The following is a 26,129-nucleotide window of genomic DNA, read 5'->3' as shown; positions in this document are numbered from 1 at the left end:
CATCTAAATTTACCAAAATACAAACAATGGCTTTTTCCAGATAAAAACAAAATGCGGCCAGTACAAAGTATTTTGTAATAAAGATGTTTTCATATTTAATATTTTTTTAACAAGACACCACAAACAGGGTTGAGACATATCCCACAGCAATCAACACATTTTAGAATGATAACTAAATCTACATTTATAGCCAAATGATGTATTTCGTAGGCTACAACAAAACCTTCCGCTCTCGGAAAAAAAACAAGATGAATTTGCGTTAGTTTGACCTTTAGTTCTGAATAAAGTTTTTTCAGCTACCAATATTTTCTGCTAATAATTAACAAGAGTTAATCTATTCAAAAGCGTAACCAGTGATTGTGTTTCTGTTCTGCATTTAATTTGTGGAGGTAAAAATGTTGTTACTTATAGATAAATGCAAGTGTTTGTAATACTAAAGTCCTTTATTTAACAACACAGAAATGTCACAAAAAACAACTTTACCGGGCAAATTTAATGTGTATTTTTACAATTTTGTACATGCCCCATAGGTGATTTTTTTTTTCTCATAAATACACTGTTTTCCAAAACTGCTTTTTTTTTCCATAACTGCACAAGCATACATACACCTTACACATATATCTGTTAGAAAATGTAATAGATAACAGCACAGTTCAGAAATAGTAGAATACTGTGAAGGGAGTGCATATTGGTGGGCCGCTTAATGATCCTAATAAACGAAGTTTCCTTGTTTTTATGAACGTGTAATCATTCTAGCATCCAGTAGGAGCTGTCTTTTTATTCACCAGGAACATAGTAGATCTCAGTGTGAGACTGCCAAATGTAATGACAAACAAAATCTGGAACATTTAGCTGCTACATGGAACCGACTGTTTGAAATCACTATGTATCTAACCATGATCAAAGGCCTACTACTGTTTTCTGCTGCGGATATATTTAAACCTAAATAGTAATAGTAATTTTCATTTAATACATTTCTTCCCTCATTATCTGATTATAGCTGTAACCAAAGTAAATATTTGTATCCTTTTTGAATTAATTGTAAGAGTTACATGCCAAGGGGTCTGAAACACAAATAAGCATTGTTTCCTAGTACAAAACTTGAAATGAAAATTTACCCACAAATAGCGTACATATTCATTATCACATTATTTTCATCTAGTGCACCTTGAAAGAAAATCTTTTTTATTTTATTTTTTTTTCCCAGTACTGTCTGTCCTCTAATTGCAATATACATTATAGCTAAACATCACTTTTATTTTTTAATACTTGCGTTTCAAAAGAAACCGCAAAATGAGTTTCATTTTGAAAACATCCAAAATATGTATCAGAAAATCATTTATTCAAAAAGAAATGTTTGGTGAGCGAAGAAAACAAACAAACACTAAAACAGAATGCTCTTTGATCACAAATCGGGGGGGAAACGGGAAAAAGTAAAATATATATAGTCTAAAGAACAATATTCAGAATTATTAACATGACTAACAAAAAAAAAAATAATCATTTTGTTTTCAGTTTCAATTCGAACAGATAAAACAGCACATTTACAATATAGATCCATCGGTCCAAGGAATAAAAAAAAAAAGAACACTCCCACACACACATCAAGACATGCAACATTAGGGTATTAGACAGTGAGTACATCGCTTGTAGTATCTTGGTAGATATTGTACACCTAATGTAGCGTGAACTGACTCGTTTCTACTTTTGAAAGAGTAATTGCGATTTTTTTTTAAAAAAAGGCAAAGCAAGGTAAACAGCACGTGCGAATAAGGCTTTTTTTTATCAACTAAAGTTATTTGAATAACTTGCTATCTGCCAGTCAATTAAAATCTGGCAATGCAGCTTATTTAAAAAAAAAGAACTTATTGAGCTTGGCAATATATTTGACAATTGTTTTTGGGAGGCAGGGTGGGTGGGGGGAGGGGAATAGCTATTTTTGTAGTACCTTGCAGAAATGTATGGATTCACAATGCTTAAATAAACCTAACGCCAAACAGAGAATAAAAAGATACAACACTCAATTGCAGGTTAGATTTCTACGTTGACTTATGCTTAGCTGCTATCTACTGAAGACGATCGAAATTAAACATTCATTTTTAGATCCTTTTAATGCTTAATTGGTAAGCTGGACACACAGTGTCGGACTGAGATGGCAGGGGCTCACCAGAAAACCCTGGACCATGGGCCCACTCTCAAAACTTTAATCCCTCCTCTCCTCCCTCAAACTCTTTATTATCTTTGTCTCTTTTCTCTACATACTATACTCGATTCCTCCATCCATCAAGTTTCCTTGTTCCCATACAGAAATAGGGAATGACCATGAAATAGGCTAAATATGTAGAAGCAAGAGGGCCCACTGACACCTGGGCCCACCGGGAGTTTTCCTGGTATCCTGGTGGGCCAGTCCGACACTGTAGACACAGATCTCCAAAATAAACTACTGTAGGGGGGCATCAGAGTATCTATTTTGGAGAATCTACAAGAGATGGGCAATTCCAGACAAAATGATGGAGACCGGCTAAGCAAGAACACACTAATGACTAGGGATGCACAAATTCATAATTTGAATCCAAGATTTGGCTGAACTGCAGCCTGTTTTAAATTATTCTGGTTTGGTCAAATCCTAAGGGACAGGTTTATTCATTTTCAAATATATATTTTGCGAAAAAAAACTCAAACTGGAAAAATCATGTTAATCTGTGAAAAAAATGTATTGTTCCATTGTGTGCATTAAGCTGCCAAGAAATGCCCTCCCCTTTAAGCAGAACGGGGATTGTTTGTCCATATATTGCAATATATTCAAGCTGGCCAACTACTACAAGTCTTTATGAATCAGATAAAAGTAAGTGTAGGACTGGCCAGACCAGTGAGGACTTTGACGTAGTTGGCCAGCTTGAATATATTGCAATATATGGACTAACAATCCCTGTTTTGCATAAAGGGGAGGGCATTTCTTGGCATCTTAATGCACAGAATGTCCTAATGCCCTATATTTATTGATAATGATTGCAGAGGACCTCTGGTTGCTGTTTGTATGAATCTTGTGGTCACAACCTCATTGCACCCCCACCTAATGGTTTCAAAAGTAGGGGTAAGCACAACGTTCCCTTTTTTGCTCTAACTTATATAAAAGGCTACCTAATTACAAAATTAAACCAGTACGAAAAGACAAATGAAGCAAGAAGATTCCCTGCACTAGTTATTATGCCATACGTCAGCGCTAGGACGCTATAGAGGCATTTGGACGTTATATGGTTGCAAAGGTTTTGACTGACTAATCTGGGAAACTCAGGTTTGAAAAAAAAATAGAGATTGCTGTTTTGTGCTGCAATTTTCATGCATAGTAGAAAATAACTTATTTTAATACATCTGCCCTTGTATTTATTAAAACCAAATTTGAACCCTTAAAGGCAGATTTACTAAAACTCAAATTTTCCACACTTTGTGAAACAAAAAAATCTGATCTGAAAAAGCACGTTTGGGAAAAAGTTGCAGAAAAGTTGTGAAAACTGAAAACTTGTCGCACAAAAGCCAGTGTCAAAAATCCAAAAACCTCTAAAAGTTCAAAGCAAAGATGGAGATTCCAGGGAAGGGACATCTGCCATTGACTTCTACATGATCTAGGTTTTAGAAGGTGTATATTCGGATTCAGGATTGTCGCATAATAAATCCCAGAAAAGTTGCAACTTTTTTTCGAAACTTTTCGAGTTTTAGCGCAAAAAAATCTGAATCTTAAAAAACAAAATAAAATCTTAGTAAATGCTCTTCTTAAAGACATGTGACTTTACAGCTGACTTTACAGCTCTGGACAATTTTTGGTTCACAGAACCATTTTCCCCCCTAAAATTTGATATATACAAATAAGGTTTTGCTTCTGCATTTGGTCAGATCTCTTTGGATTTGGAATTCGGCTAATTCCGCCAATGATTTATTCGGTGCATCCCTACTAATAACGAGTACCTTTAACAACAATAAAATTATTTGCAAATAGAATACTATGCATTAGGTATGTTTTACTAAAGAGATACTTTTAATTCAGTTGACATTAACTAAGAATTAAAGTGTCAGGATAATCTGCAACTAATCATACCAAGTGACTGTATACTGAGGGTACCTAAGATGTTATACAGATGGAGACATCACACATATTAAATGAGATCCTTGAAATGACACGTTACAGATTAAATTAGTTATTTTTCTGCACTTTTTGGGAAAAACTATCATGTCTGGAATTGCCCATCTGCTGCATACATATATATTTATGTGTGTATGTGTGTGTGCTTGTGTGTATTTTACTTTGGTCATTCCAGTGAGAATGCATTTATATTTTACAGTGTTTACAGTTACTATAGAAAAACCTAATCAGAAGGCATGTACTCAGTTACATGGTCACAGTACACTTCTGTTTCCCTGAACAAATAATTCAAAAGATTGGTCCTACTGGACGAACTACAATACTGTATGCTGCCTGACACGGCCCTACAATGAAATTGGGTCAGTTGTGGTAAGTGCTTTATTACAAGGGATATCCTTTGAACAAAGAATTTTTTTTCAAATGACACAAGTGCCCACCAACTGCAATGGTTCATCCATTTGCTTAGATGATACCTTGGGTATAAGAATGTTGAAGGCGTTTCTAGATAATAAAGTAGCTCGGCCATTTTTAACAGATGCGATGATATAAATTTGCTCTCCTCATTTTCCCTACGCTTGACAATTATTGATAGATGGGTCATCATCTTTTAACCTTGGGGAATTACAAATCGGGTCTCCGGGGATGCATGTTGTAATACAGTGCTGTCGCTGCTGCTGCTGTGACTAACCAGCTGGCAAAATAACGTTTAAAGCTAGAATTTATTGCTCCAGATTTAGGTTGCAGAACCACACTGCTGAGTACAAACTGTTAATCTTCATATAGATGCTCAGACATGATTGTCTCCTTGTGTCTAAATGCACAAAATACAAGCAGCTATCTGTACAGTTTACAGTACTGAAACACATATTTGGAAATGAAGTATAGATATGTTTTTTTTTTTTTTTTTCAAAGTTACATAATTTTACAGCAGGGGGTTTACCCAAATGATTTCCTATCAGTCATTTGAAAGTAGACAACAATTTCACTGTTAATTATAGCTAAATTACATTAAAGTATGAACCTGTGTATTAAATGTAGGTGAACCAGCAGATCCCAAGGCTCAGGTGATTATTTATTTCCTTTCCATATGTTTGAAGAACCCTCTGTACATAAATGAAAATAGTCTTTCGGTAAATTCTTCAGTTGTGGACATTTGCAGTTCCCAAAACATGACCAGTTTTTGTCATTCACTTCTGAGTGCCTTTAAAATAACATTTTTAACAGCTTAAAAGAACCATCGGAATGCTTCAGCACTGGGGACCGGTGTTCTCTGTTGAAAAGAAGAAAACAGAATATTTAACCACATTTTGCTTTGTAGGGTAATAGCAAAAAATATAAAATAACACTACATTAGTGATGTGCAGGTAGGCCTGAAACATGGGTTCTAGCCGACATCCACACAAGACTGGGGGTTGCAGGCCAAGCTCTTCCTTCTGCCGTACCTGCCCTAACCTTACAATGCCCAGCTTCCATCTCTGTCAGCCTCTATTTATAGGTGGGCTCTGCCCCCTTCATGATGTCAGAAAGGGGCACATCGGGTGCGGGTCTATAAATGGAGGTGGATTGCTGGGTTGGGTTAGGAGGGGTGGGTTAGGATCAGGTACTAAAATCCTATAGAAGTCAAAATGAAAAATGGCAACTGGGTCTGGGTGTTTGCCACTGGCACCATTATTATATATATATAGTGCTCAAGGACTTGAAGACAACACTCTCTCACACACACACACACATACACACATAAACCTATAAATTTGGGCTCTGTCCTAGAACACTCAAACGATTCACTTCAAACGTTCACTGTTAACATCTATTATATAAAATGATTGTCCTCCTCCTGCTCCGAATAACAACCTCATCTACGTTTAGCAAACAAGTTACAAACTTGTTTCTTATATAAAAGTACTAAGAACCCCCAGTTACTTCCTGTGTTTCAGACTTACAGAACAGGAGGTGTTCATTGTACAGAGGGCTCTCCTGTGAAGGATAATGTCACTCTATATCAGTGGTTCTCAACCTTCCTAATACCGGGACCCTTCAGTACAGTTCTTCATGTTGTGGTGACCCCAAACCATAAAATTATTCCTAAGACCATCGGAAATGTGTTTTCCGATGGTCTTAGGCGACCCCTGTGAAAGGGTCGTTCGACCCCCAAAGGGGTCCCGACCCACAGGTTGAGAACCGCTGCTCTATATACTTCTCTTCCTCCACCTGCAATTTCTTGTAGCCATTAAACCCCCACATCCACAATAACCTTTGAGCATATGGACTGTTAATCATAAACGGCTTGGTCATACACTGAAGATTAGAGAAACAGAATGCCCCTGCACCACATATATTACAGACTTGCTTAATACAAAAGGAGCAAAAAATTAGCAGCTGGTAATAAACAATGTCAAATGCTACTTTAGAATCGTTCCCTAAAATACTTTATACTCTAAGTCAGGGCTGTCCAACTGGAGGCCCATGGCCGTATGTGGCCCTTCAAACGATATGTATGGTTCCCAGTCTGCTCAAAGGCTCTATGTATGACCTCAGTGTATGACATCATCATTTTAATTTAATCTGGCCCTCAAGCATACTAAATGACATATACCTCGTCCAAAACATATACTAAACTGGACAGTACTGCTTTAGTATATGGACTGTTAATCATAAAGGGGTGGGTATGTTTTGTTCCTTTAGTATTCATGCTGTCTATTATGGTTTGCTCAGAAAGCAAGGTTCCTTATTAGACTTACAACAGAAAGTGTCAGCATGATAAAGTGCAATATAGTAGGGTAATCAGTTGTTTTCCAGGACTGGCGCCCAACTGGGGTGATATTATAGATCAACTATTGTGGTGGTGCAGGTACAGTGTTGATAAAAACTCACTGCAAGGTTTAGAAAATGATGGTCAGGGTAGTATGCCAGCAGACAATTCCCAAGTTTATCTTCTCTGATTTCCTAGGGACGCTGCCTGCATACACAATGTAGTTTCTAATATTAATGCATTTCTCTAGAGGCATGAATTTTCATAAATTGTTTCTCAGCAGCAGAACGAAGCCCAGTTTGATTGTTTCTTCCACTTAGAATTTCTCTTCCACTCTATGACAATAGGTGATTTAGAAGCAGGAGATTGCAGACTGAAATTGCTTGTCATTGCAGCTAATAAATAGCAGGGCCTTAGAAATGAATATCATGTGGGACCCACAATGTATGAGGTCTGACCATGTGGACACAAACCTGTCTCGAGGGATAGAATATAGCCCACAGCCCTTTGTATGTGTTTACTGTCAAACTGAGCAGAATTAGGTGCTGTGTTATCATGGTTAGCATTAGGCTTGTGTAATTAAAATGTAGAAGTCAATGCCAAGGTCATAACTTTGCTCTGAAGTGCCTGGCTTTTTCATTTCAAGTCAAAAAAAGCTTTGGATTCATGATTTATTGGTTTAGTCTGATATTCAGTATTAATAATCCGATTTCCTGTTTTCTTTCTACAGTTCTCAAAGTCCAGTTGACAACCGATTGTATTTATAAATGTCAGAATTTTCTGCCGCTAATACTTTGGAATTTGAAGAATGTGCTTTTTGGTGCACCCATTGCTCGCTAGATTTTTGCCAAGAATGGAGACCCTCTAAGAAACACATGGAAGTTCAGCTGCAAGTTATTAATCCCTTTTCAACTTCGGTGGTCCCTACTGTATGTAGAAGGAAGAAGAGAAATCAAGTGGAATACTGAGAAATCACAACAGATAATAGATACCTAATTCATATCAGCTGAGAATGCAAGCTAGGCCAAAAGGGTCTGATTAAAATGAAGCCAAAAAAGAATCCTTCATATAGGCCTATTGCAAACATTTTTATCTCCATGTTTTCTTAAAAAATGGTAGGTTCAATTAATCATTTGATCCCAGGCTTATGAGATAATCATAACAGGAGGACAAGCCTCCTTAAAATTAACTTTTAATTACATAAACATTGATATTCTGAATCAAATTGCAACTGGTTTTCACTATTTATTTTTTGTAGTTATTTAGCTTTTTGTTCAGATGCTCTCCAGTTTGGAATTTTAGCAGCTATTTGGTTGCTAGGGTCGTGCTTACCTTAGCAACCAGGCAGTGGTTTGAACGAGAAACTGGAATACGAATAGGAGAGGGACTGAATAGAAATATAAAAAATAAAAAGTAACAATAAGATTGTAGCCTCACAGAGCAATAGTTAATTGGCTTCTGGGGTCAGTGACTCCTATTTATAAACTGGAAGGATGTAGAAGAGGAAGGCAAATAATACAAAATCTATAACAAATAAATAATAAAGGCCAATTGCAAAGTTGCTAGGAATAGGACATTCTATAACAATATAAGTAAAAGTCCTGCAGTAGCCTCCAGTGTTATCTGTAGGTACTCCTCAACAGGTTACAGACCCCATGCTGGCTGTACAACATTTCCAAATTCAGATATTAATGACCCGGAGAGTACACATTTTCTCAGTGGATTTGTGTAATTTTATTGAGACATCACAGCACTACATGTTTCGGCTAACAGCCTTCCTCAGGTGCACCTGAATACTCTCCGGGTCATTAATATCTGAATTTGGACATTCTATAACATGCTAAAAATATAGCGTAAAAGGTTAACCTTTTTGTCTACAGTATGTATATCCTGTTTAACACTGCAGGAAAGGCACATAAGCCATGGGAAGTTAAAGATAAGACATCATAAAGATAAGAGGAAGGGAAATAATACAATACCTATAACAAATAAATAATAAAGGCCAATTGCAAAGTTACTAGGAATAGGACATTATATAACATGCTAAAATATAATGTAAAAGGTGAACCTTTTGTCTATGTATATCCAGTTTAACACTGCAGAAAAGGCACCTAAGCCATGGGAAGTTAAAGATAAGACATCATAAAGATATCTCTTTATAAAATGCTAAATCTGAAATGATGGTTTGGTCAGTCTAATAATCTTTATATCCAGTTCTTAAACATTTTATATAAGGCAGCAAGGTGGCACATTGCTGTCCAGGGCTCCCAGGTTCAATTTTTACAGGCAAGTTAAATGTCTACTGAGAAAAGTGACCATAGTGCGTAGGAATACATTTGGGACCTTAGATTTATGATACACTGGGGCATGCAAAGCTACACAATAAAGAATAATAACAAGGATATACTGTGATAGTCTGCAGAAATATATATTTCAAATATGTTACTAAATCTTATACCATATGTATTCAAATGCCCAATAGAAACTGAGTGGTAGGGCGTGTCTCTAAAAAAGAAACCTCGCCACTGTAAGAAGACCTTTGGAACATGTTTGGAGTGTTTCAGAAGGGAAAATTAATATTTAATCATTAAAACATTAACCCATGCCCCCTTTAGAACATGTGCAGTAGAATGGTCTCTGCAAATCATTTGATATTTACCATCATTTTCAATGGTCTTATCCACATAGAATATTCCATTATAAAATCCAAGGCATTAAAATGGTTGTATTTCCCTCATTTAATTACAATGTAAATGCACTTTTAGAAATGACAATCAACCGTCCTCTACTGCTGCATTTTGTCCATATACAGGTATCGGACCCCTTATCCGGAAACCCGTTATCCAGAAAGCTCCGAATTACGGAATGCCCGTCTCCCATAGACTCCATTTTAAGCAAATAATTCAGAATTTTAAAACTGATTTCCTTTTTCTATGTAGAAATAAAACAGAACCTTGTAATTGATTCCAACTAAGATATAATTAATCCTTATTGGATGCAAAACAATCCTATTGGGTTTAATTAATGTTTTATTGATTTTTTAGTAGACTTAAGGCATTGAGATCCAAATTACGGAAAGACCCCTTATCCGGAATACCCTTGGTCCCGAGCATTCTGGATAATGGGTCCTATACCTGTATTTGTATAGTGACATATGTCTGCAATACATATATAAAGGCACCTAATAATGTGAGATATATGAGTAAAATACTAGACTACAATGTTCAAGGTTGCCTTTACGTTGAGGATGGTGTTATAAAATATTTTATAGTCCTGGTGCACATTTATATGACACATTATTTATAAAGGAAAAAGCAAGAAGTATGGGAGTGCTCAAAAAGAAACATCAGCCCTATTCTTATACCTGGTAATGCAAATAAAAATCTGTGCTTACAGAAAGGTCCAAATGCACTCAGGAAACAATCAGTACTAATAAGGATTTTTTCATTAGCCTCAATAACGTGTTTTAATAACCAAAAATACCACTCAGATTTACATAATACATTTAGTGACCCCTGCTAGCCTTCAGCTAATACTAATGTGCCCTAGCATTTTGGAATATTCCTTCTAAGGTTAAAACATGTGCAATAAATTATTCATAGAAACTCTTGGCAAGCTAGATCATTCATAGAAAAGAGAACGACACACATTAAACGTGCATTAGGTTGTCCAGTAAGTGTGCAAAGCATCTGCAGGAAAAAACACTTAAGTGCAATCTCCATTTATTATCAAATATGCATTACAGGCCAACAGGAGTAATGGCGAATAACAGATCTAGCATAGCATGCGGTTTGCTTGAGGGAAACCTTATTCTAAAACAGGTTATTGCAAGGGTAGGTCACCTTATGATTTACTTTGTAGCATGAGCTAGACAGCAAAAGTCTCTGTCAGGCTTGTAGTTTCGACTTCTAATTGCTAGGGCTTAATTAATGTACCTACCAGAAAGCAGTTTAGAGGTTAGAATGGAAGAACAATAGAAAAATAGGAACTTAAAAATAATACTGACAATAATTAATCCCTCACAGTGAATCTGTTTCTGCTTGCTGGGGTCAGTGATTCAGACAACAAGGTAGCAAACAAAAAGTCACGTACATGTCAAATGCCCACTGAGACTCATGACTCTCCCAAAGTGCAATGAGTTTTGTGATACGTACCATCATTCACAATGGCCTTTTTACAGTACTTCATTGCTGGCCTGCTAAAAGTTTAGCATGCATTTGCATACTATTAAATGGGAGTAAATCATGGGCTCAAAGAAACCATTTCTGAGCTCTGTTGTAACCGTACAATATATTAACATAGACGCCCAAGATCCCTGCATCCTGTCCTTCAAAACTGCATTTGCTAAGCAGCAGCCATTTGGGCACATTTATGTCTGCAAGTGCACTTGAAATTGCAATTTCAAGAGCAATAACCGTGTTTTTAAAAAAAAATGCAGTTCCAGTGTAATTGCAGTTGCAAGGGGGCAGGGCATTTGCAGCAAATGTGCTGTGATTCGACAAAATTAACTGCATGCGCGTTTCCACAGAAATTTGACTCAATTGCGCGGACGTCTGCCTGGTGTCATTTTCCAGTGTTTGGCGTGCAAGTGACACTACACACAATTCTTTAGGAGCAAGTGTGCTGCACCTTTTGTTGTTGGGAATAAAGGAGGCCATTTCGACACAAGTACCTTTAATGAAAGGGGTTTTACATGTAAGTGAGTAGGGAAATTGCAGGGACTATAACTGCTCTTGAGGACATACATGAGCCCTACTGAGTTGCAATCCCTTTTATCTGTCTCTTGATCTAAAAATGATGAATATAAAAATAAATATCCTTATTGGTCTACTAGGATAAAAAGAGAAACACATTATAGCTATCCATTATATTAATGTATAGAAAATGTGGTGCTCTCTCAAGTGTTAGCCTAAAGATCCACACGTCGCTTTTTTAAAGTCACGCAAAGTTGCATGCAGTAGGAAACTTTGCGCGACTTTGGAATACTGGAGTGATGGGAAGAGCTTTCCACCGGGCAACTCCATTTCTGAGCAGTTAGTCACCCGCGATAGCAGAGATCTATCATGGGCAACTGAACCCGTGGGTCCTTAGGCTTAAGAGTTAGCCCGCTTCTAAATCTACATAAATACAAAGATTTAGACATTAAAAAGTTGATATCTGTATTAACAAGGTACACCTTTATGAGCTCTCATCTAACAACTAAATCAGTACAGGTATGGGATCCCTTATACGGAAACATGTTATCCAGAAAGCTCCAAATTACGGAAAACCCATCTCCCATAGACTTCATTTTAATCAAATAATTCAGAATTTTAAGACTGATTTCCTTTTTCTCTGTAATAATAAAACAGTACCATGTAACTGATCCCAGCTAAGATATAAATAATCCTTATTGGATGCAAAATAATCCTATTGGATTTAATTATTGTTTTGTTGATCTTTTTAGTAGACTTAAGGTATGAAGATCCAAATTACGGAATACCCTTGGTCCCGAGCATCCTGGATAACAGGTCCCATACCATACATATTTGTTTTGCCTTGGTAAAATGCTCATACTAACATTTGCATGCTGTAATTAGCATGCTGAAGGTACAGTGCATACCATCAAGTGCATGTGGTCCAAGCGCTGCCATTTTCAAAACTGCTCTCTGTATAATGATAAATTTATAGTCAGTGTGAGAAATGCATGTGGTAAGTGGAAGTGCCTTTACTCATGCCATGTATTTGGCCAATATGGCTGAAACGAGCCAAACCAGATATACAGCTCAGCCTGTGATTGTGCAAAACAGCTGATCTAAAGGAGGGTATACAAGGGACTCTTATATCTATCTCATATTAGGTGAGATACAGTAAGAGGAAACATAGAATCAATGGAGGTCAGGGCTCTATCACAAGGGTTAAATAGTCTGGTAATAATAGCTCCCATGACTCTTAAGCACCCCTAGGCAGTTTCTAGGGAGATCACACATGAGAAGACACACTGTATTCAGCTGCTATATGGATGAGAAATTTTTTAATGTGGCAATTAGCTATTTGCACAAAAGGTTAATGATGTAAGTTGCAAAATGGCACTAGAATGATGAAATAATCTATCTAGCCCTCTTTTTGCTGTACTATGTATTAGGGACTACAGAAAGAGAAGGCAATAAATATGCTATCATGATTACTGGTGACAGGGTCGGCCTGGGCCACCGGGAAAAAATCCAGTGGGCCCCGGCCCTCATGGGCCCCCCCGCAGACCTAGCCCCCTCCACTGCCAGAAGTTCAGAAGCAGTATGCACACATGCACGCTTGCCCTGGAGACTGCAGTGGGCCACCACTGCCCCAGTCTGATGCTGACTGGTGAATAAAGCATTTACTTCTTCATAAAAGGCAGATTCTTTATTAAAAAAAATTAGTATCCCTTTAAAAACTAAAACCAAGTATTTTCTGTAGAAATTTTCTCTATGACATTTTCCCAGAATTAGCACAAGGGCCTTTATCTCTCTGGAGTAAATACTGGACTAATATGACATTATTTTTCTCCTTCCATAACGTGATAAAGCAGATAGCTGAAAATTGCATTTTATTGATTTTACTTCTATTCAATAAAAGAAGAACCTTTGAATGAGGAACACCGAGGGAGAGGTTAGACTATGCGGCTGACCAAAATTCCCTGTGTCTTCCTATCAAAATGGGAGAGATTATCCGTGTGAAAGATCTCAGGCTGTGCGGCAGCGCATTAGCTTCTACGTGTTGGCCATCACTCCGTTTTAAGCAGGAGAAATTCAAGAGACCCAGCTGCGGAATCGAGCAATTGATGAGATTACGGTAAATTTCTAGATCTCAGTTATGCTTGCAGGGAATCATTATCCTGAGTGACAGGGAAGACAGATTTCCCGGGAATGAAGGGGGGGGAAGGGCGTTATGAGATCCGAGCCGATTGGAATTCTCTGAAGCATCCTTCACTGCTCAGATGTAAACACTGGCAAAAGCAGCTCTGCTCCCTTGGGAGATAACACATGAAACCTGCATCTCTGACTCTCACTAAGAGGTAATGCCATGAAGCAGGGTCAATGAATACATTATGCACGGAAAACCTGAGAAGAATTGACCTTAACAAACTTGACAGACCTAACCAGATAAAAAATTAAAAACCAAGCCTGCTGTCTACCAGTTCCTTGCTCTCCTGGAGTTATCCATCATACAGAGTCTAATCAATGCTTTTCTATTATATCAGAGCGTCTATATTTCCAATATGTTTTCCCAATTCATTCTTCACTTTTTTTTTGCTTGTGAATAGCCTCTGACGTTCAAATGTAGAGGTAATTCCAGTTTATAACATATACAGAAAGGGTCATATATGACAGCAAATGCAGTCTGGAAAGTGCAATTTCAAACATAATTTGTTTTTTTTTTACCCAGAATGCATCTTTTTCCCCATAACTGCAGGGTAATTGCAGGCGTAAGGGGAGTTGCATCCAAAGCAATTGAAGCTTATATATAAAATTGCCTGGGAGAGTTTTGATGAATCAGACACAACTGCTCAGAGAATTTTTCTAGTTGAGATTTTAGGTCGTAAGCAATTTTGGGCAGGTCCCTCTTCACCTTTTATATCGGATACTGGTTGCTTCTATTTTAAATATGTATGTTTAATGTATACACCCATTTATTGCACAGCACTGAGGAATATGTTGGCATTTCATAAATACATTTTAATAATCATTATACAAATTGTGTAATTTTTGGCACTCAGTATCAAAATGATGTCTAGGGAAGCTTTTTTTTAATGGGCAAGTACACTGCACCTATTGATGTTGGCTGCTGCAGGAACCTTGATGCTGGTGCCACCAATTCACAATACAAGGCTGGACCAACGCACCCAATCTGCCAAGGGCAAACCCAGATTTCCCTACCCCTCATGACCTATACTGACCCACCAACTTTGTGATGTGCCTTTCATATCTACCCATGTGATATTCAGGGCTGCCACTGGTAAAATGGAACATGTAGTAGGTACCCACAGCCCAATCACCCCACTCCCTGTTATTTGTTCATTTTCAGCTTAAATGATAGACATGGCACCTTGTCCAAAATCCTTAGTCAAAGTCATGGCATGAACAAGGACCTGGCCATGTAAAAGATGGAGAGGGGCAAAATAGAGTCAGAGCATAAAATCTCTGGGTTGCTTAGAAACTCTGGTTCTGAAGGTACTACAAAAAATGATTATCTTTCTCTGAAGTTCAAATCCTGGAAATAATCAAGATTTCTACATAACCAAACTTCATTGGATTCATCCATCCTTAAACATATTCAATCCCCAATACAATAAAACACAGTCCATAATGCTGTATATTAAACTATGCAAAGTATATTTTGCATGTGTGTGTGTGTGTGTGTGTGTGTGTGTGTGTGTGTGTGTGTGTGTGTGTGAAATGCTAAGATGTGTAAATTGCTTCTTTGCAGCATCATTACTTTAAAGCTGCTGTGAATCTAATTGAAAAGAGTGAAAGCAATGTTAGGAGCAACACTGGATTAAAAAAAAATTAGATACCCTGCATACCATATAAACAGTTAAAGGAACAAAAACACCAAAACATTAAATTATTTAAACTAATTAATATAAAATATGTTGCCCTGCACTGGTAAACGTTGTGTTTGCTTCAGAAAGACCACACTATTTTATATAAATAAGCTGCTATGGGGGCAGCCATTCAAGCTGGAAAAAAAGAAGAAAAGGCACAGGTTACATAGCAGATAACATATACACTCTGTAAAATTCAATGGTGTTTTACAGAGCTTATTAGTTACCTGTGCCATTTAGCCCTATTTCAGTTTAAATAACTACCCCCATGGCTACACAGAAGCCTGCTTATATAACCCATAGTAGTGTTCCTGTAGCAAACACACCAGTTTTTACCAGAGCAGGGCAACACTACATTATGTTGTAATTATTTTGATACACTTTCATTTTTTTCGTGTTACTGTTCTTTTAGTAACAACTTGGTATTTGCATTTAGCAAACTGGGGCTCTTGGGACACAAAGAGAATATAACCAACTAGGGTAAAAATGGACAGTGGTGAGAAGTTTCCTAAGAATTATAGCAATAAACATGCTGCGTTTCTTCTTAGAAGTGTACATTACATACGCATGGCTTTTAGGCAAGTCTGCTTGCTTTAGCTATTAATCATTTTAAAATTGTTATTGTATTGGCTTTTAGTATAGTTACATCTAACACTAGTATTAATGGCATATACTATAGGTCAGGGATTAAAGGCCACAATGGCATTCCTATAAGACACCAAGGAAGAAGTACACACAATGAAGCAGTCAGTGGCAGCCCTGGTTCCCTGCTGACTGTCAGGAACCGCCATTATGGTTGTCGGAAACATAATTGCTGTGCCCTATAGCCACTGTATGCAGACAAAGGCTGGGTTCTGAATATACTGATTGTGTCTGCTTAAATGTCTCACTGTGAAATCAACATCCTGAATTATAGTGTATTTCCTTCAGTTATTTTATTTTTGTGAAATTTCATTGACTATGTATTATCTTTTAACAACAAAATCTTACTGCAACTTTCAAAGATATATTCAAATCTTACAACATACAACAAAATAAATCAGGTGAAATCATCTCAAAAACACCCCTTAAGAAAATTAAGGGATTTAGATTTAAATGATCCATCAAGTTAGTGAAACCTTAATGAGAACAAACATATAAATGTAGTAGACAAAGACCTCCCTTTCCCCTTCTGAACAGGAATAGTGCTCCCACCAATATAGCCCCCCCACATCTAAAACGGCATCAGTGTGCTCCCTTCCATTATAGCCCCATTAGCCCAACTGTTCCCAGTGCAGAATAATGCAGCATGTTTAGCCAGTGCCATGTCATATAGCCTAATCACCGACAGTGAGCAGGGCAGCTAGAGCCACTCCCAACCTGGCTTCAGCTTCACAAGCTTAATGTTATAGATTGCTTTAGATACTAGATTAAAGGAATACTGTCATGGGAAAACATGTTTTTTTTTTTTTCAAAACACATCAGTTACTAGTGCTTCTTCAGCAGAATCCTCATATTCCTCATTTCCCAGGGTGCCATAGCCATGTGGCTTTTACTCTGCTTTTACTGCAATTTGGAGTGATATTTCCTTCCTCCCTTTTCCCCTAGCAACTGACAGCAGAACAATGGGTAGATAGCAGCTCCCTAGTGGGCCTCGACGGCCCAGACCGGACCCTTGTCGGCACTCCCCCGGCCTTCTGTGTTCCTCCCCTCAGGGGAGGAAGTCAGGCGGAGCCCTTGTGGGGGTTTAGGGGGTGCAGTGGGGGCCCCAAGGGGGTGAAGGTGGCGTGGCCAGTGGGGGAACCTGCAGGGCCCCTGGGTTGGCAGTCCGAGCCTTCACTCAATAGTAAAAAATCCAAGTCCGGCCAAGGTTACCTGAAAGCAGTTCTAATGTGCAGCACTGGCTCTTTCTGAATGCTCAGACTCAATGCACTGAGATGGCGCCTACACACCAATATTACAACTAAAAAAAAGACATTTGTTGGTTGAAGAACAAAATTTTAAATGGTAAAGTGAATTATTTGCTATGTAATCAACACAGTTTAGAGAGAAAAAGTACACCATAAATATCATGACAGTGTCCCTTTAAGAAACACAAGTGCACACACCAACCACCCTGCACTGCTCTGCATTTTGGGAACATGTAAGGGAAATGGGGCTGTAATGGAGGTGCACACTGAAAAAATCACTCAGCAAACAGTGTCATAATGATGCCTTATAAAGTAAAGCACAGTTGGAGCTTGAGTCTCCCATATAAACAACCTAACCTACCCTGAGCCTACATTCCCAGCATGCAACACCATGCATTGGTTCAGGAAGAGATGGCATCTATGTATTTTTTATTAATGCTTTTCACAAAGTACTGAATATGTTAGCATGCAGCATTATATGTCAGTGCCACCTATGAAGACTATTCCTATCCAACAACATAATGCAAAAAAGCATTGCACATACACAAATATACACCTCCCAATGGTCCCAATTTAGGAAGGACAATCTCAAACTACAAACTTCAAAAAGTGTGGGGCTCAGGGAACAGGTAGTGTTTTGGGTGAATAGGGGTTTGCGCTAAGGCAGATCAGGGTATGGCCTGTAAAGTTCAAGAACCTAGAGTGAATGGAGTGAATGATCATCTACATTTTTGACTAGTAAAATAAATTTGGGAATAACAAATATAAACTGTAAATTTATGTTCATGATACTACAACAAAACATACTACCTAAAGTATGCCTACACTAAACTCCCAGATACTTTTTTAAAAACAACCCATGGCCTACTTATACATACCTGACATAACTAGTAGAAAACAGTACAATCCATAAAGCACAGGTACCATAGCTGTACAAGCAAATAAATACATGAGAAATGCTTAACATAGCAGACATATATAGTATGACATATAGGGCCAGATTAAATTTGATGATAAATAATATGTCTATAATTCAGTTGCAAATTCCCCATAGACTTTCTCTCATTGAACTGCATCTGGCCCATAATGCACCAACCTGGGGAGCTATATAGAATGTCCAATGGAGAGATTAGTCACAATAGAATAGACTGCAGGCACCAATAAAGGAACCCCAGGTCTCAAGCATTCCAGATAAGGATCCCATGATTTTTAGCTAAACTGTAGCACAGTAATGGGCAAACAGTGGCTTGCAAGCAACATGTTACTCACCAAACCCTTCAATGTTGCTTCCATAGGCCTCAAAGCAGGTGCTCGTTCTTGAATTTCTGACTTGGAGGCAAGTTTTGGATGCATAAACACTGTGTACACTGCCAAACAGAGACTCCTTTAGTCTGCCAGTCCACATTGGGACCCCCTAGGAACTTTTTCATGCTTGCCTTACTCCCCAATATTTATATTTAAATGTTGCTCACTGGTAAAAAAAAGGTTCAGGACCCCTGCTTTAGTACATGGAACTCAAAATCAGCATATATGGAATCTTACCCTAAGCATTATAAACCCCCAAGGAGGACTCATCTGCTCACTGGCTGGTCAGCCCCAACTAACGAAACAAAAGAAAGGTGCCATGTATGGCCCATAAATGGATACAGTGCAGGTGAGGCCATGTGTTACCTTTAGAATTATAAAGTACTTCTGAGGAGTAATTTTTCTACAGTGGCCTAATACAGTCAATATGGATTCTGCTTGGGACATGATTCTAAGGCGGCAGCATAGAGTTTCGCCATTTTTCAGTGATAGACTCTTAGGGGCAGATTTATCAAAATGTGAGTTCAGAGCTTAATATATAAAAACTTACCCACATTCTATTCATTCCTATGGGGTTTTTAGAAGCGTATTTATCAAAAGGTGAGTTCTAACTTTCACCCGTTGATAAACACACTTCTTAAAATTCCATAGGAATGAATAGAATGTAGGTGAGTTTTTATGTATTCAGCTCTGAACTTACATTTTGATAAATCTACCCCTTAGGGTAATTTAGTTAACCAAGTGATTAACTATCATTCTGTGCTGTCAATGATGGCACTGGCTTGTGGCCATAGGATCCAGCTGCAAGTGCCTAGACCGAGGCCCTATGCATTAAGGCCACAGCTCTAAATAAGAAACATGTAAGCCTTAGCAGCAGTTTAGCCCCTGAAAAAAAGCCATACAACTACCCCTGGGTGCTAGAAAAAAAACCAATAAGACATTTTTAATTGTGAATCATTCCTGCATATCATGTCATTTGATGATTCCTCAGTGAATATGGCAATGCAAGAACTAGGGAGGGGTAAAACACAGCTTCCAAAACATTAAAAGTCCAATAAATTTTAAATAGGTTCCCCATATTAGGTATTAATGCCTGTATTTGTGCAAACTCTCCTGTGGGCTTTTAAATCACTCCATGGTGCTAAAAATTAGCTAGAGCTTAATGTAACCTGACAAAGCAGCTGGCAGCGTCATATATACCATGGCTGTATTTTATGGGTACGGAGGGACTGCTAATGCCCATTATACAAATCTCACAGAAGCTTCAAAGTTTTTAAAAACATAGCTGCAAAATTCATTTTATATAGCAAAACCTTGATTTTTGCAAATGTCCATAGCCAACAACTGACCCTGGACCTGATTCCAATTCAGTTCCCAATTGGCATCACTGAATGGGCTAAAAGGCAATTAAAACATACACTTGCATGCTGCACAATATCAGACCTATATGGATGCTGGAAGTGTTTAGCCCATGCATCTACAAGGATTACTGCCCATAACCATCCCAACCATGCCTAGGCTTCTGCCATGTTGGCCCAAAGCATGCACAAGGACCAGTGCCTATCACAGTACTTTGCAAGGTGCAGAGGTACAAGAAGCAGTAGGCATAAGGATACCTTGTTAATCTCCTAGTGCTGCTGCAATTCACAGCTACCTATGACTTAGCAGCCCTCTGTGTCAAAGACAAAGTTCTTAGGGAGAATATAATCAGGGGTGTTTTTTCCATTAGGCAACTAGAGATTCATGCCTCTTGTCACCCAGTCCTGTAGGGTGTCCAGTACATCCCATCCGTATTTTAAAGTTATGTTCAGAAAGGTTTCCTACAGGCGCAGTTAAAAATAAGATGGCAGAGGGAAACTAGGCAATTAAAAAAGCTGCTTTAATTCTATCACTAGCTACTAATGCAGTATATAGGAATGGCTGAGATCACATAGCATTATGAGAATGGCAAAGCCAATGCCATAAAAGACAAAGGCTGAAAATAATGAATAATGTGTTCTGGTTTTTTTTTTTTTTTTCAAATTGTAGTGGTGGAGCTTACCCCCAGCATTACTAGCCATGACTACTTACCTATACACTGAAACAAGCAGCAGAAAGCAATTTCACATCTGCCAGAATCCTCATCCACCCCCATCATCTCCAAACCAGCTATCTTCCATTTCTCTCTCAATCCATAAGATTCAGCAACAAATCTGTCTTAAAGATGTGCATGCCATGGGAATAAAATGACTGCTACAGTGACTAATCTCTCCGCCCTGTGTCGCCCTACCTGTCAGCTTGCAAGGGCAATTTCTTCTCTACCAATGGGATAAATCAGGTCCTCTCACATAGACACAGTAAGTGTCAGGGCTATGTACTGTATATGTATAGAGGTATCTGAAAAAAAAACTACATTCCACATTTAAGAATGTTTTAACCCAAAAGGAAATACATTATTGTTCACTTCAGGAATAACCAGCTTGTACCCTAACAAGAACTGTTAACCTACCATTCCCGCCCCCCAATATACTACTATCAGCTGAAGGTGGATTAGCATTCTTGGAGTTGTAGTCCGACAAGATTCTGAGACCTTGGCCTGACAATCTGTGGTTTAATATAGCTACAAATTACAATGTACTTCCAATGTACTTTTCAACAAATGTGAATTCTTTCCCATATTTCATTCTGTATTGCATACAAAGGAGGTGAGTGATTTAGCTCTCCTCTATAAATGTGCAGTATATTTTTTCCTTATTTATATAGTGCCAACATATTCTTCTTTTATATTATACATAGAGAAGCTTACAATCTAATATGCCTACAGCACACACAAACACTATAGTCAATTTTATCAGGAGCCTATTAGCCTGCCTGTAGGTTTTTTTGAGAAAACCAGAGTATGCAGAAGAAACCCACACAGACATTGGAAGAACATATAAGACTCTGCTGGATTTAGATCTATGACCCAAGTACTACAAGGCATCTGTGCTAACCAATCACTTGGCTTGACATAAACTGATTAAAAACCCCTACACTACACTGATGAGCTGTAAGAAGTTTGACACTGTTTATGGCTGGGAATCTAATCACCACCGACCTTGTTCTAAACTAAGGGGGCAGAAAATCCTGAGTAAGCTCCGATTTCATTGTGGCGTTTTAGGAGAAAGACCAAGTCTCCTTATATAGACTTCTTCTTATATGCAGAAGGATTTGAAACCACTGTGAACCTTTCTTTCACACAGGGGTTTGTTCTTTTCACTTCACAGGCTCTTCTTCTGCGCTGTTTAACCCCCAAAACACAACATTTAGATGTGTATGCTGTCAAACGGGAGTGCTAAAAAGGTACCTAAACCCCACTGGAAGGCTTTTAAAAGGTTATCACTTTGAAAAACTGGTTCTGTTAACTCATGGTTATGTATCACTATGCATGGAACAGCCTGGCAGTGAGTTTGTATCTGTATGTGTTATTACATCCTGCACATTTTGAATTGTTTAGCTTTTTATTGACTGGAGGAAAATGATATGAGGCCAGAAAGCTTATGAGCCCTCTAAATTCTGAAAGCAGTGCTATGTGGTAGAAGTGTCAAACATAGTTTCCAGCTATGTCGAAGGTATTGATTAGCTCACTGACAGAATGTTGCCAAAGGCCAGTTCTTGCTCCTTAGAGTCCCATGGCCTATATCTCTGCAAAGAATATATATCTTGGAGCTATCTCTAACTCGTTCTTCTCTTGTACTCTTGCATTTGACCCAGTAGCCTCAGACTTCCTCCTACCCACAGCTGCTTGCACAGCATTACAGAAGAGCAATGAGGAAAAAACCACTGAAGTACAGCAGAACATCCATAACACCCAGAAGTGAATAAAATCCTGGTGATAAAGGCTTCAAGAATTTGTTTCACTGTTTCTTCTCATGTTGATGCCTGTATCTCTGTTTTTTGACAACATGGAGAGGAACTTTAAGATGGATATACACTGTAAGATCTGCTCATAGTGCGAAGTTTCTGAGTTAGCAAATCTTTGCCCAACTTTGTCACCATCAAACTGGCCAAAATTGAGATTCAGGATCAGGAGAGGACTGCCACTCCTGATGGTTCCTTTACCTTTAGTGGCAGCATGGTTGAATTTCTGTATGTATCTCTATGTTTAATGTATACATCTACTCATTGTTGAGTCCTGCCCTGCATTGTTAAGTTGGCACTTAGAAACATGATAATAATAATATGGTTCTAGTCTAATGGGATTTTAGGAAGGCTTCATACACTAGCCAATAAGCTGCCAACCTGGTCTGTAGGGTTTGGGATGACAGCTTTTATTAACACATACATCTCTATCTTAGTGCCACATGAATGGCCATACTTTAGGGCAGGAATATACATAAATCACCAGGCATACAGTTTTTGTGCAGTCTGGTGTCACCATTAGAATGACATATGTAGCAATCCTAGTGTTGTGTATCAGCAGCTTTTAAGGCCTTCCAGGGCAGGAAACTAAGGAGTGAATTTTCCACAGAGAATCCATTTTGCTCTGTTAACTTTTATTTAAGAAACATCCTAATGTAATAGGCAAGGGCAGATAAACAGCGGCATGCCCCATCCTATTTTTGCCCTACCCCATCTCCTTCCTGCCCATTTACACTGCACTGGGAACTACATGTGCCTGGCACAGCCTTCATGGTAATCTGCCACTGCTAATAGAGTACAAAAAGGTTCTAGGTTCCACCCACTGCTAGTACTCTGGATTTCATACAGGAGCTGAGTAAACCTTAAATACAAAAGTTCCTAAGAAGGCTACTATATCTTATTTTTCCCTTTCTTTTTATCTAATAATTAGCGAGGGGCCTGTACAAATTTCACGAAGATGAAAAAATTACTCACCCAATCAATATTGAACTTAACCCAGGTTAAGTGTGGCATTTAAAGATTCTGCTTAAAGTAGCACATATATAGATAGGTAAATATATCTTTTGGAAAGTTACCATACCCGCAGCCTACCCACATGGTCCCTGCAACAGTGTAGAGCCATGCCTTGTAAGCCCCAATATTGCTATTCTTTTATAATTCTACTTGAGATGTAAGCTGCTTCTTGTTAGAGCTTATTAGCTTATTCTTAAATATTTATGCGGAAGCTAGCAAAGTTTCCCCTTGTCACACATAGCAACTAATCTATATTTCTTTTTTTTCCCACTATTCGGCCTGCAGCAGGACAGTAAAATCTAGCTGCTCATTGGTTGTAAATGGTGATAGAAATAGGCCAAACTGTGACAGTCATTAATCTTAATTTCTATTTAAATATGAACGACACACAAAACCAATTTTTGCTGCCTAATGAAATAAAATTATTTTCTAAAGCTGACTATATAAATACAATTCTACTAAACTAACAATTTAGTGTTGTGGCTAAACAAACCTGACCAAAATCTGTATACAATGGATATTGGTTGTTTATTTGAATGAGAACAAAAAGCTATTCCAGGAATATACTGTATGAGCCAGTGGATGGTGCATTGGCAGATGAGGAAGTGAAGGAGAATCCCAGCTCCTCCTCATTTCCTGCTGTTTCAATTGTTTGGGCTGTCAGCCCAGGCTGTCAAACAACAGAAAGCCAACAATACCATGTGTGGGCACTTGTACGTGTATGGTTATGGCCACCCAAAGGGAGTTTGGTGAAATAGTGACCAAACACTAAAACCACATATGGCCTACTTATAGAGAAAATACAGCTGGACAGATATTGTTTCCAGTAGCAATTTTATTTATTTATATATTACATTACTTAAAATTGTTAATGTAAACTGAAAAGTCGCCTAAAGTAATACTGACACGTTCCTATGGAAATCTATAGGCACGTATCAGTATTACTCAACATTTGCAGTTCCAAAATATTTCTGGCCAAAGTCTCCCAAAGCTTCCCCCAACTCATTGGTAGGAAGGGGTAAGACAGTATAAGAATCTGGGCTATTTTACTTCTGTTATGCTGGTCCGAGGGGAGGTGAGATCCTTCCGCAGGTTTTCCTTACAAATAAAGAATGTAATACTGACATGTTCCTATGGATTTCGCCTTAAAGGGAAAATATATCCCCCTTTTTGGCACGAGCTTATGCAGATAGGCTTATAGAGACAAGGTACATGTAAATGTAAATGTATTTTTTTTTTTACATAAAGATACCTGATTCAACACACTGATGAATACTATGATAACTTCAACAAGCTTATTTTGAAGACCCCTTATGCTAAGACTGTGATGCACCCCCCACACTTTGTTTCATTGTAAAGACTTGAAGTCTCTCTACTAAGCGTAGTGGGTGGCGCACAGAATCTCTGGAAAGCATGTCCCAGAATACACCACTTCACAATGGAACAAGGTGACGGAGGGGTTACATTACAGTGAGAGAGGGGGGCAGGGCTGGCAAACACACAGGCAGTCTATCATGGATTCTTTCAGTCTGTGGAATCAGGTATGTTTGTGAAATAATAAATACATTTATATTTATATCTAGCAGGTCAGACAGAGTTTATGCACATTTCCCACATGATTAACAGACCTAGAGGTTCAGAACCAGAGCACAGGAAGGAACAGACAGATACTGCTTTTAATAGAAATTACATTTACAAATAGCTTCTCCTTTAAGAGAAGGCATAATAATTTTTCATGTTTCAGTATAAGGATCAAACTCAATCTTCCATTTTTTTCACTCAAGGCATAAACCTCCAGAAAATTGCCTTGATTGTGTATTTCATGAAAATTTACCATTTAAGTTTATGTTTTATGCTAAAATGTACATTGGCAATGAAATACGATTCCATAATCTGAGTGAGTTAGATGAAAGCCTTAAAATCCTTGTGATGTAGTAGCAAATGAAAAGCCTGTATCTGACAAGCCACTATGCAAACCTATGCATATCTGATGTTCGTCTGATTTGAAAGCATAGTTCATTTCTCCTATGTAATTATAATCAACAAGTAAGGGAAAATTATGATGCAATATCTGAAGTTAGCACAGTTATAGTACACGGTCCGTATCTGGACTGTGGCTTACGGATGAAAGAACAAGAACATTTTACATAAATATCAGCTTTAACTTGTTAAATGTAGTATTTACATTCTAGCCTTTTTCAAGTCAGGAGGTCACAGTCTATGTAAGCATTATTAGACTATATTTAGTTTTATACAGGTATAGAATCCTTAATTCAGAAACCCATTAGTCAGACAGCTCAGAATTAAGGGAAGGAAATCGCTAATTGCTGATTGGTTCCTCTTAGCAACTGCCCTATTTACTTTTTAGGTGCTACCAGTTAATTTTGTTAATTCTATTTTCTTGCTTTTGGGGAGATGGATTTGTATAGACAGCCTAGCATGTAAACATAACAACTTGATGGGTCATTACCTAAATGTAGGGTGCAAAATGAAAATTTTTTTACACTTTGCACCCTGCCCTAATTTCCTGCAGGTCTTGTAAATAGAACACAGAGACTTTTGTTTCCACTTATGAATACAGCGCTGCCAGCA

The 26,129-nt window shown here is 38.1% G+C and overlaps 1 protein-coding gene across 3 annotated transcripts in view; it reads right to left on the bottom strand.

Annotated features, from left to right (window-relative positions):
* Window positions 1-424: 424 nt before the first annotated feature.
* The window catches only part of cxxc4 (CXXC finger protein 4), a 62,027-nt gene continuing 36,322 nt past the window's right edge, over window positions 425-26,129 (bottom strand). For 2 of the 3 annotated variants that reach the window (XM_031901480.1, XM_031901482.1), the window contains one exon: window positions 425-5,408. In XM_031901480.1, the coding sequence (XP_031757340.1) occupies window positions 5,364-5,408 (45 nt within the window). In that variant the 3' untranslated portion in view covers window positions 425-5,363. 3 annotated transcript variants of the gene reach the window in all.

This window comes from Xenopus tropicalis, chromosome 1 (assembly GCF_000004195.4).
Source record: "Xenopus tropicalis strain Nigerian chromosome 1, UCB_Xtro_10.0, whole genome shotgun sequence".
NCBI lineage: Eukaryota > Metazoa > Chordata > Amphibia > Anura > Pipidae > Xenopus > Xenopus tropicalis.
Note: the sequence above shows the minus strand (reverse complement) of the source record. Positions and strands in the feature narration are given on the sequence as shown.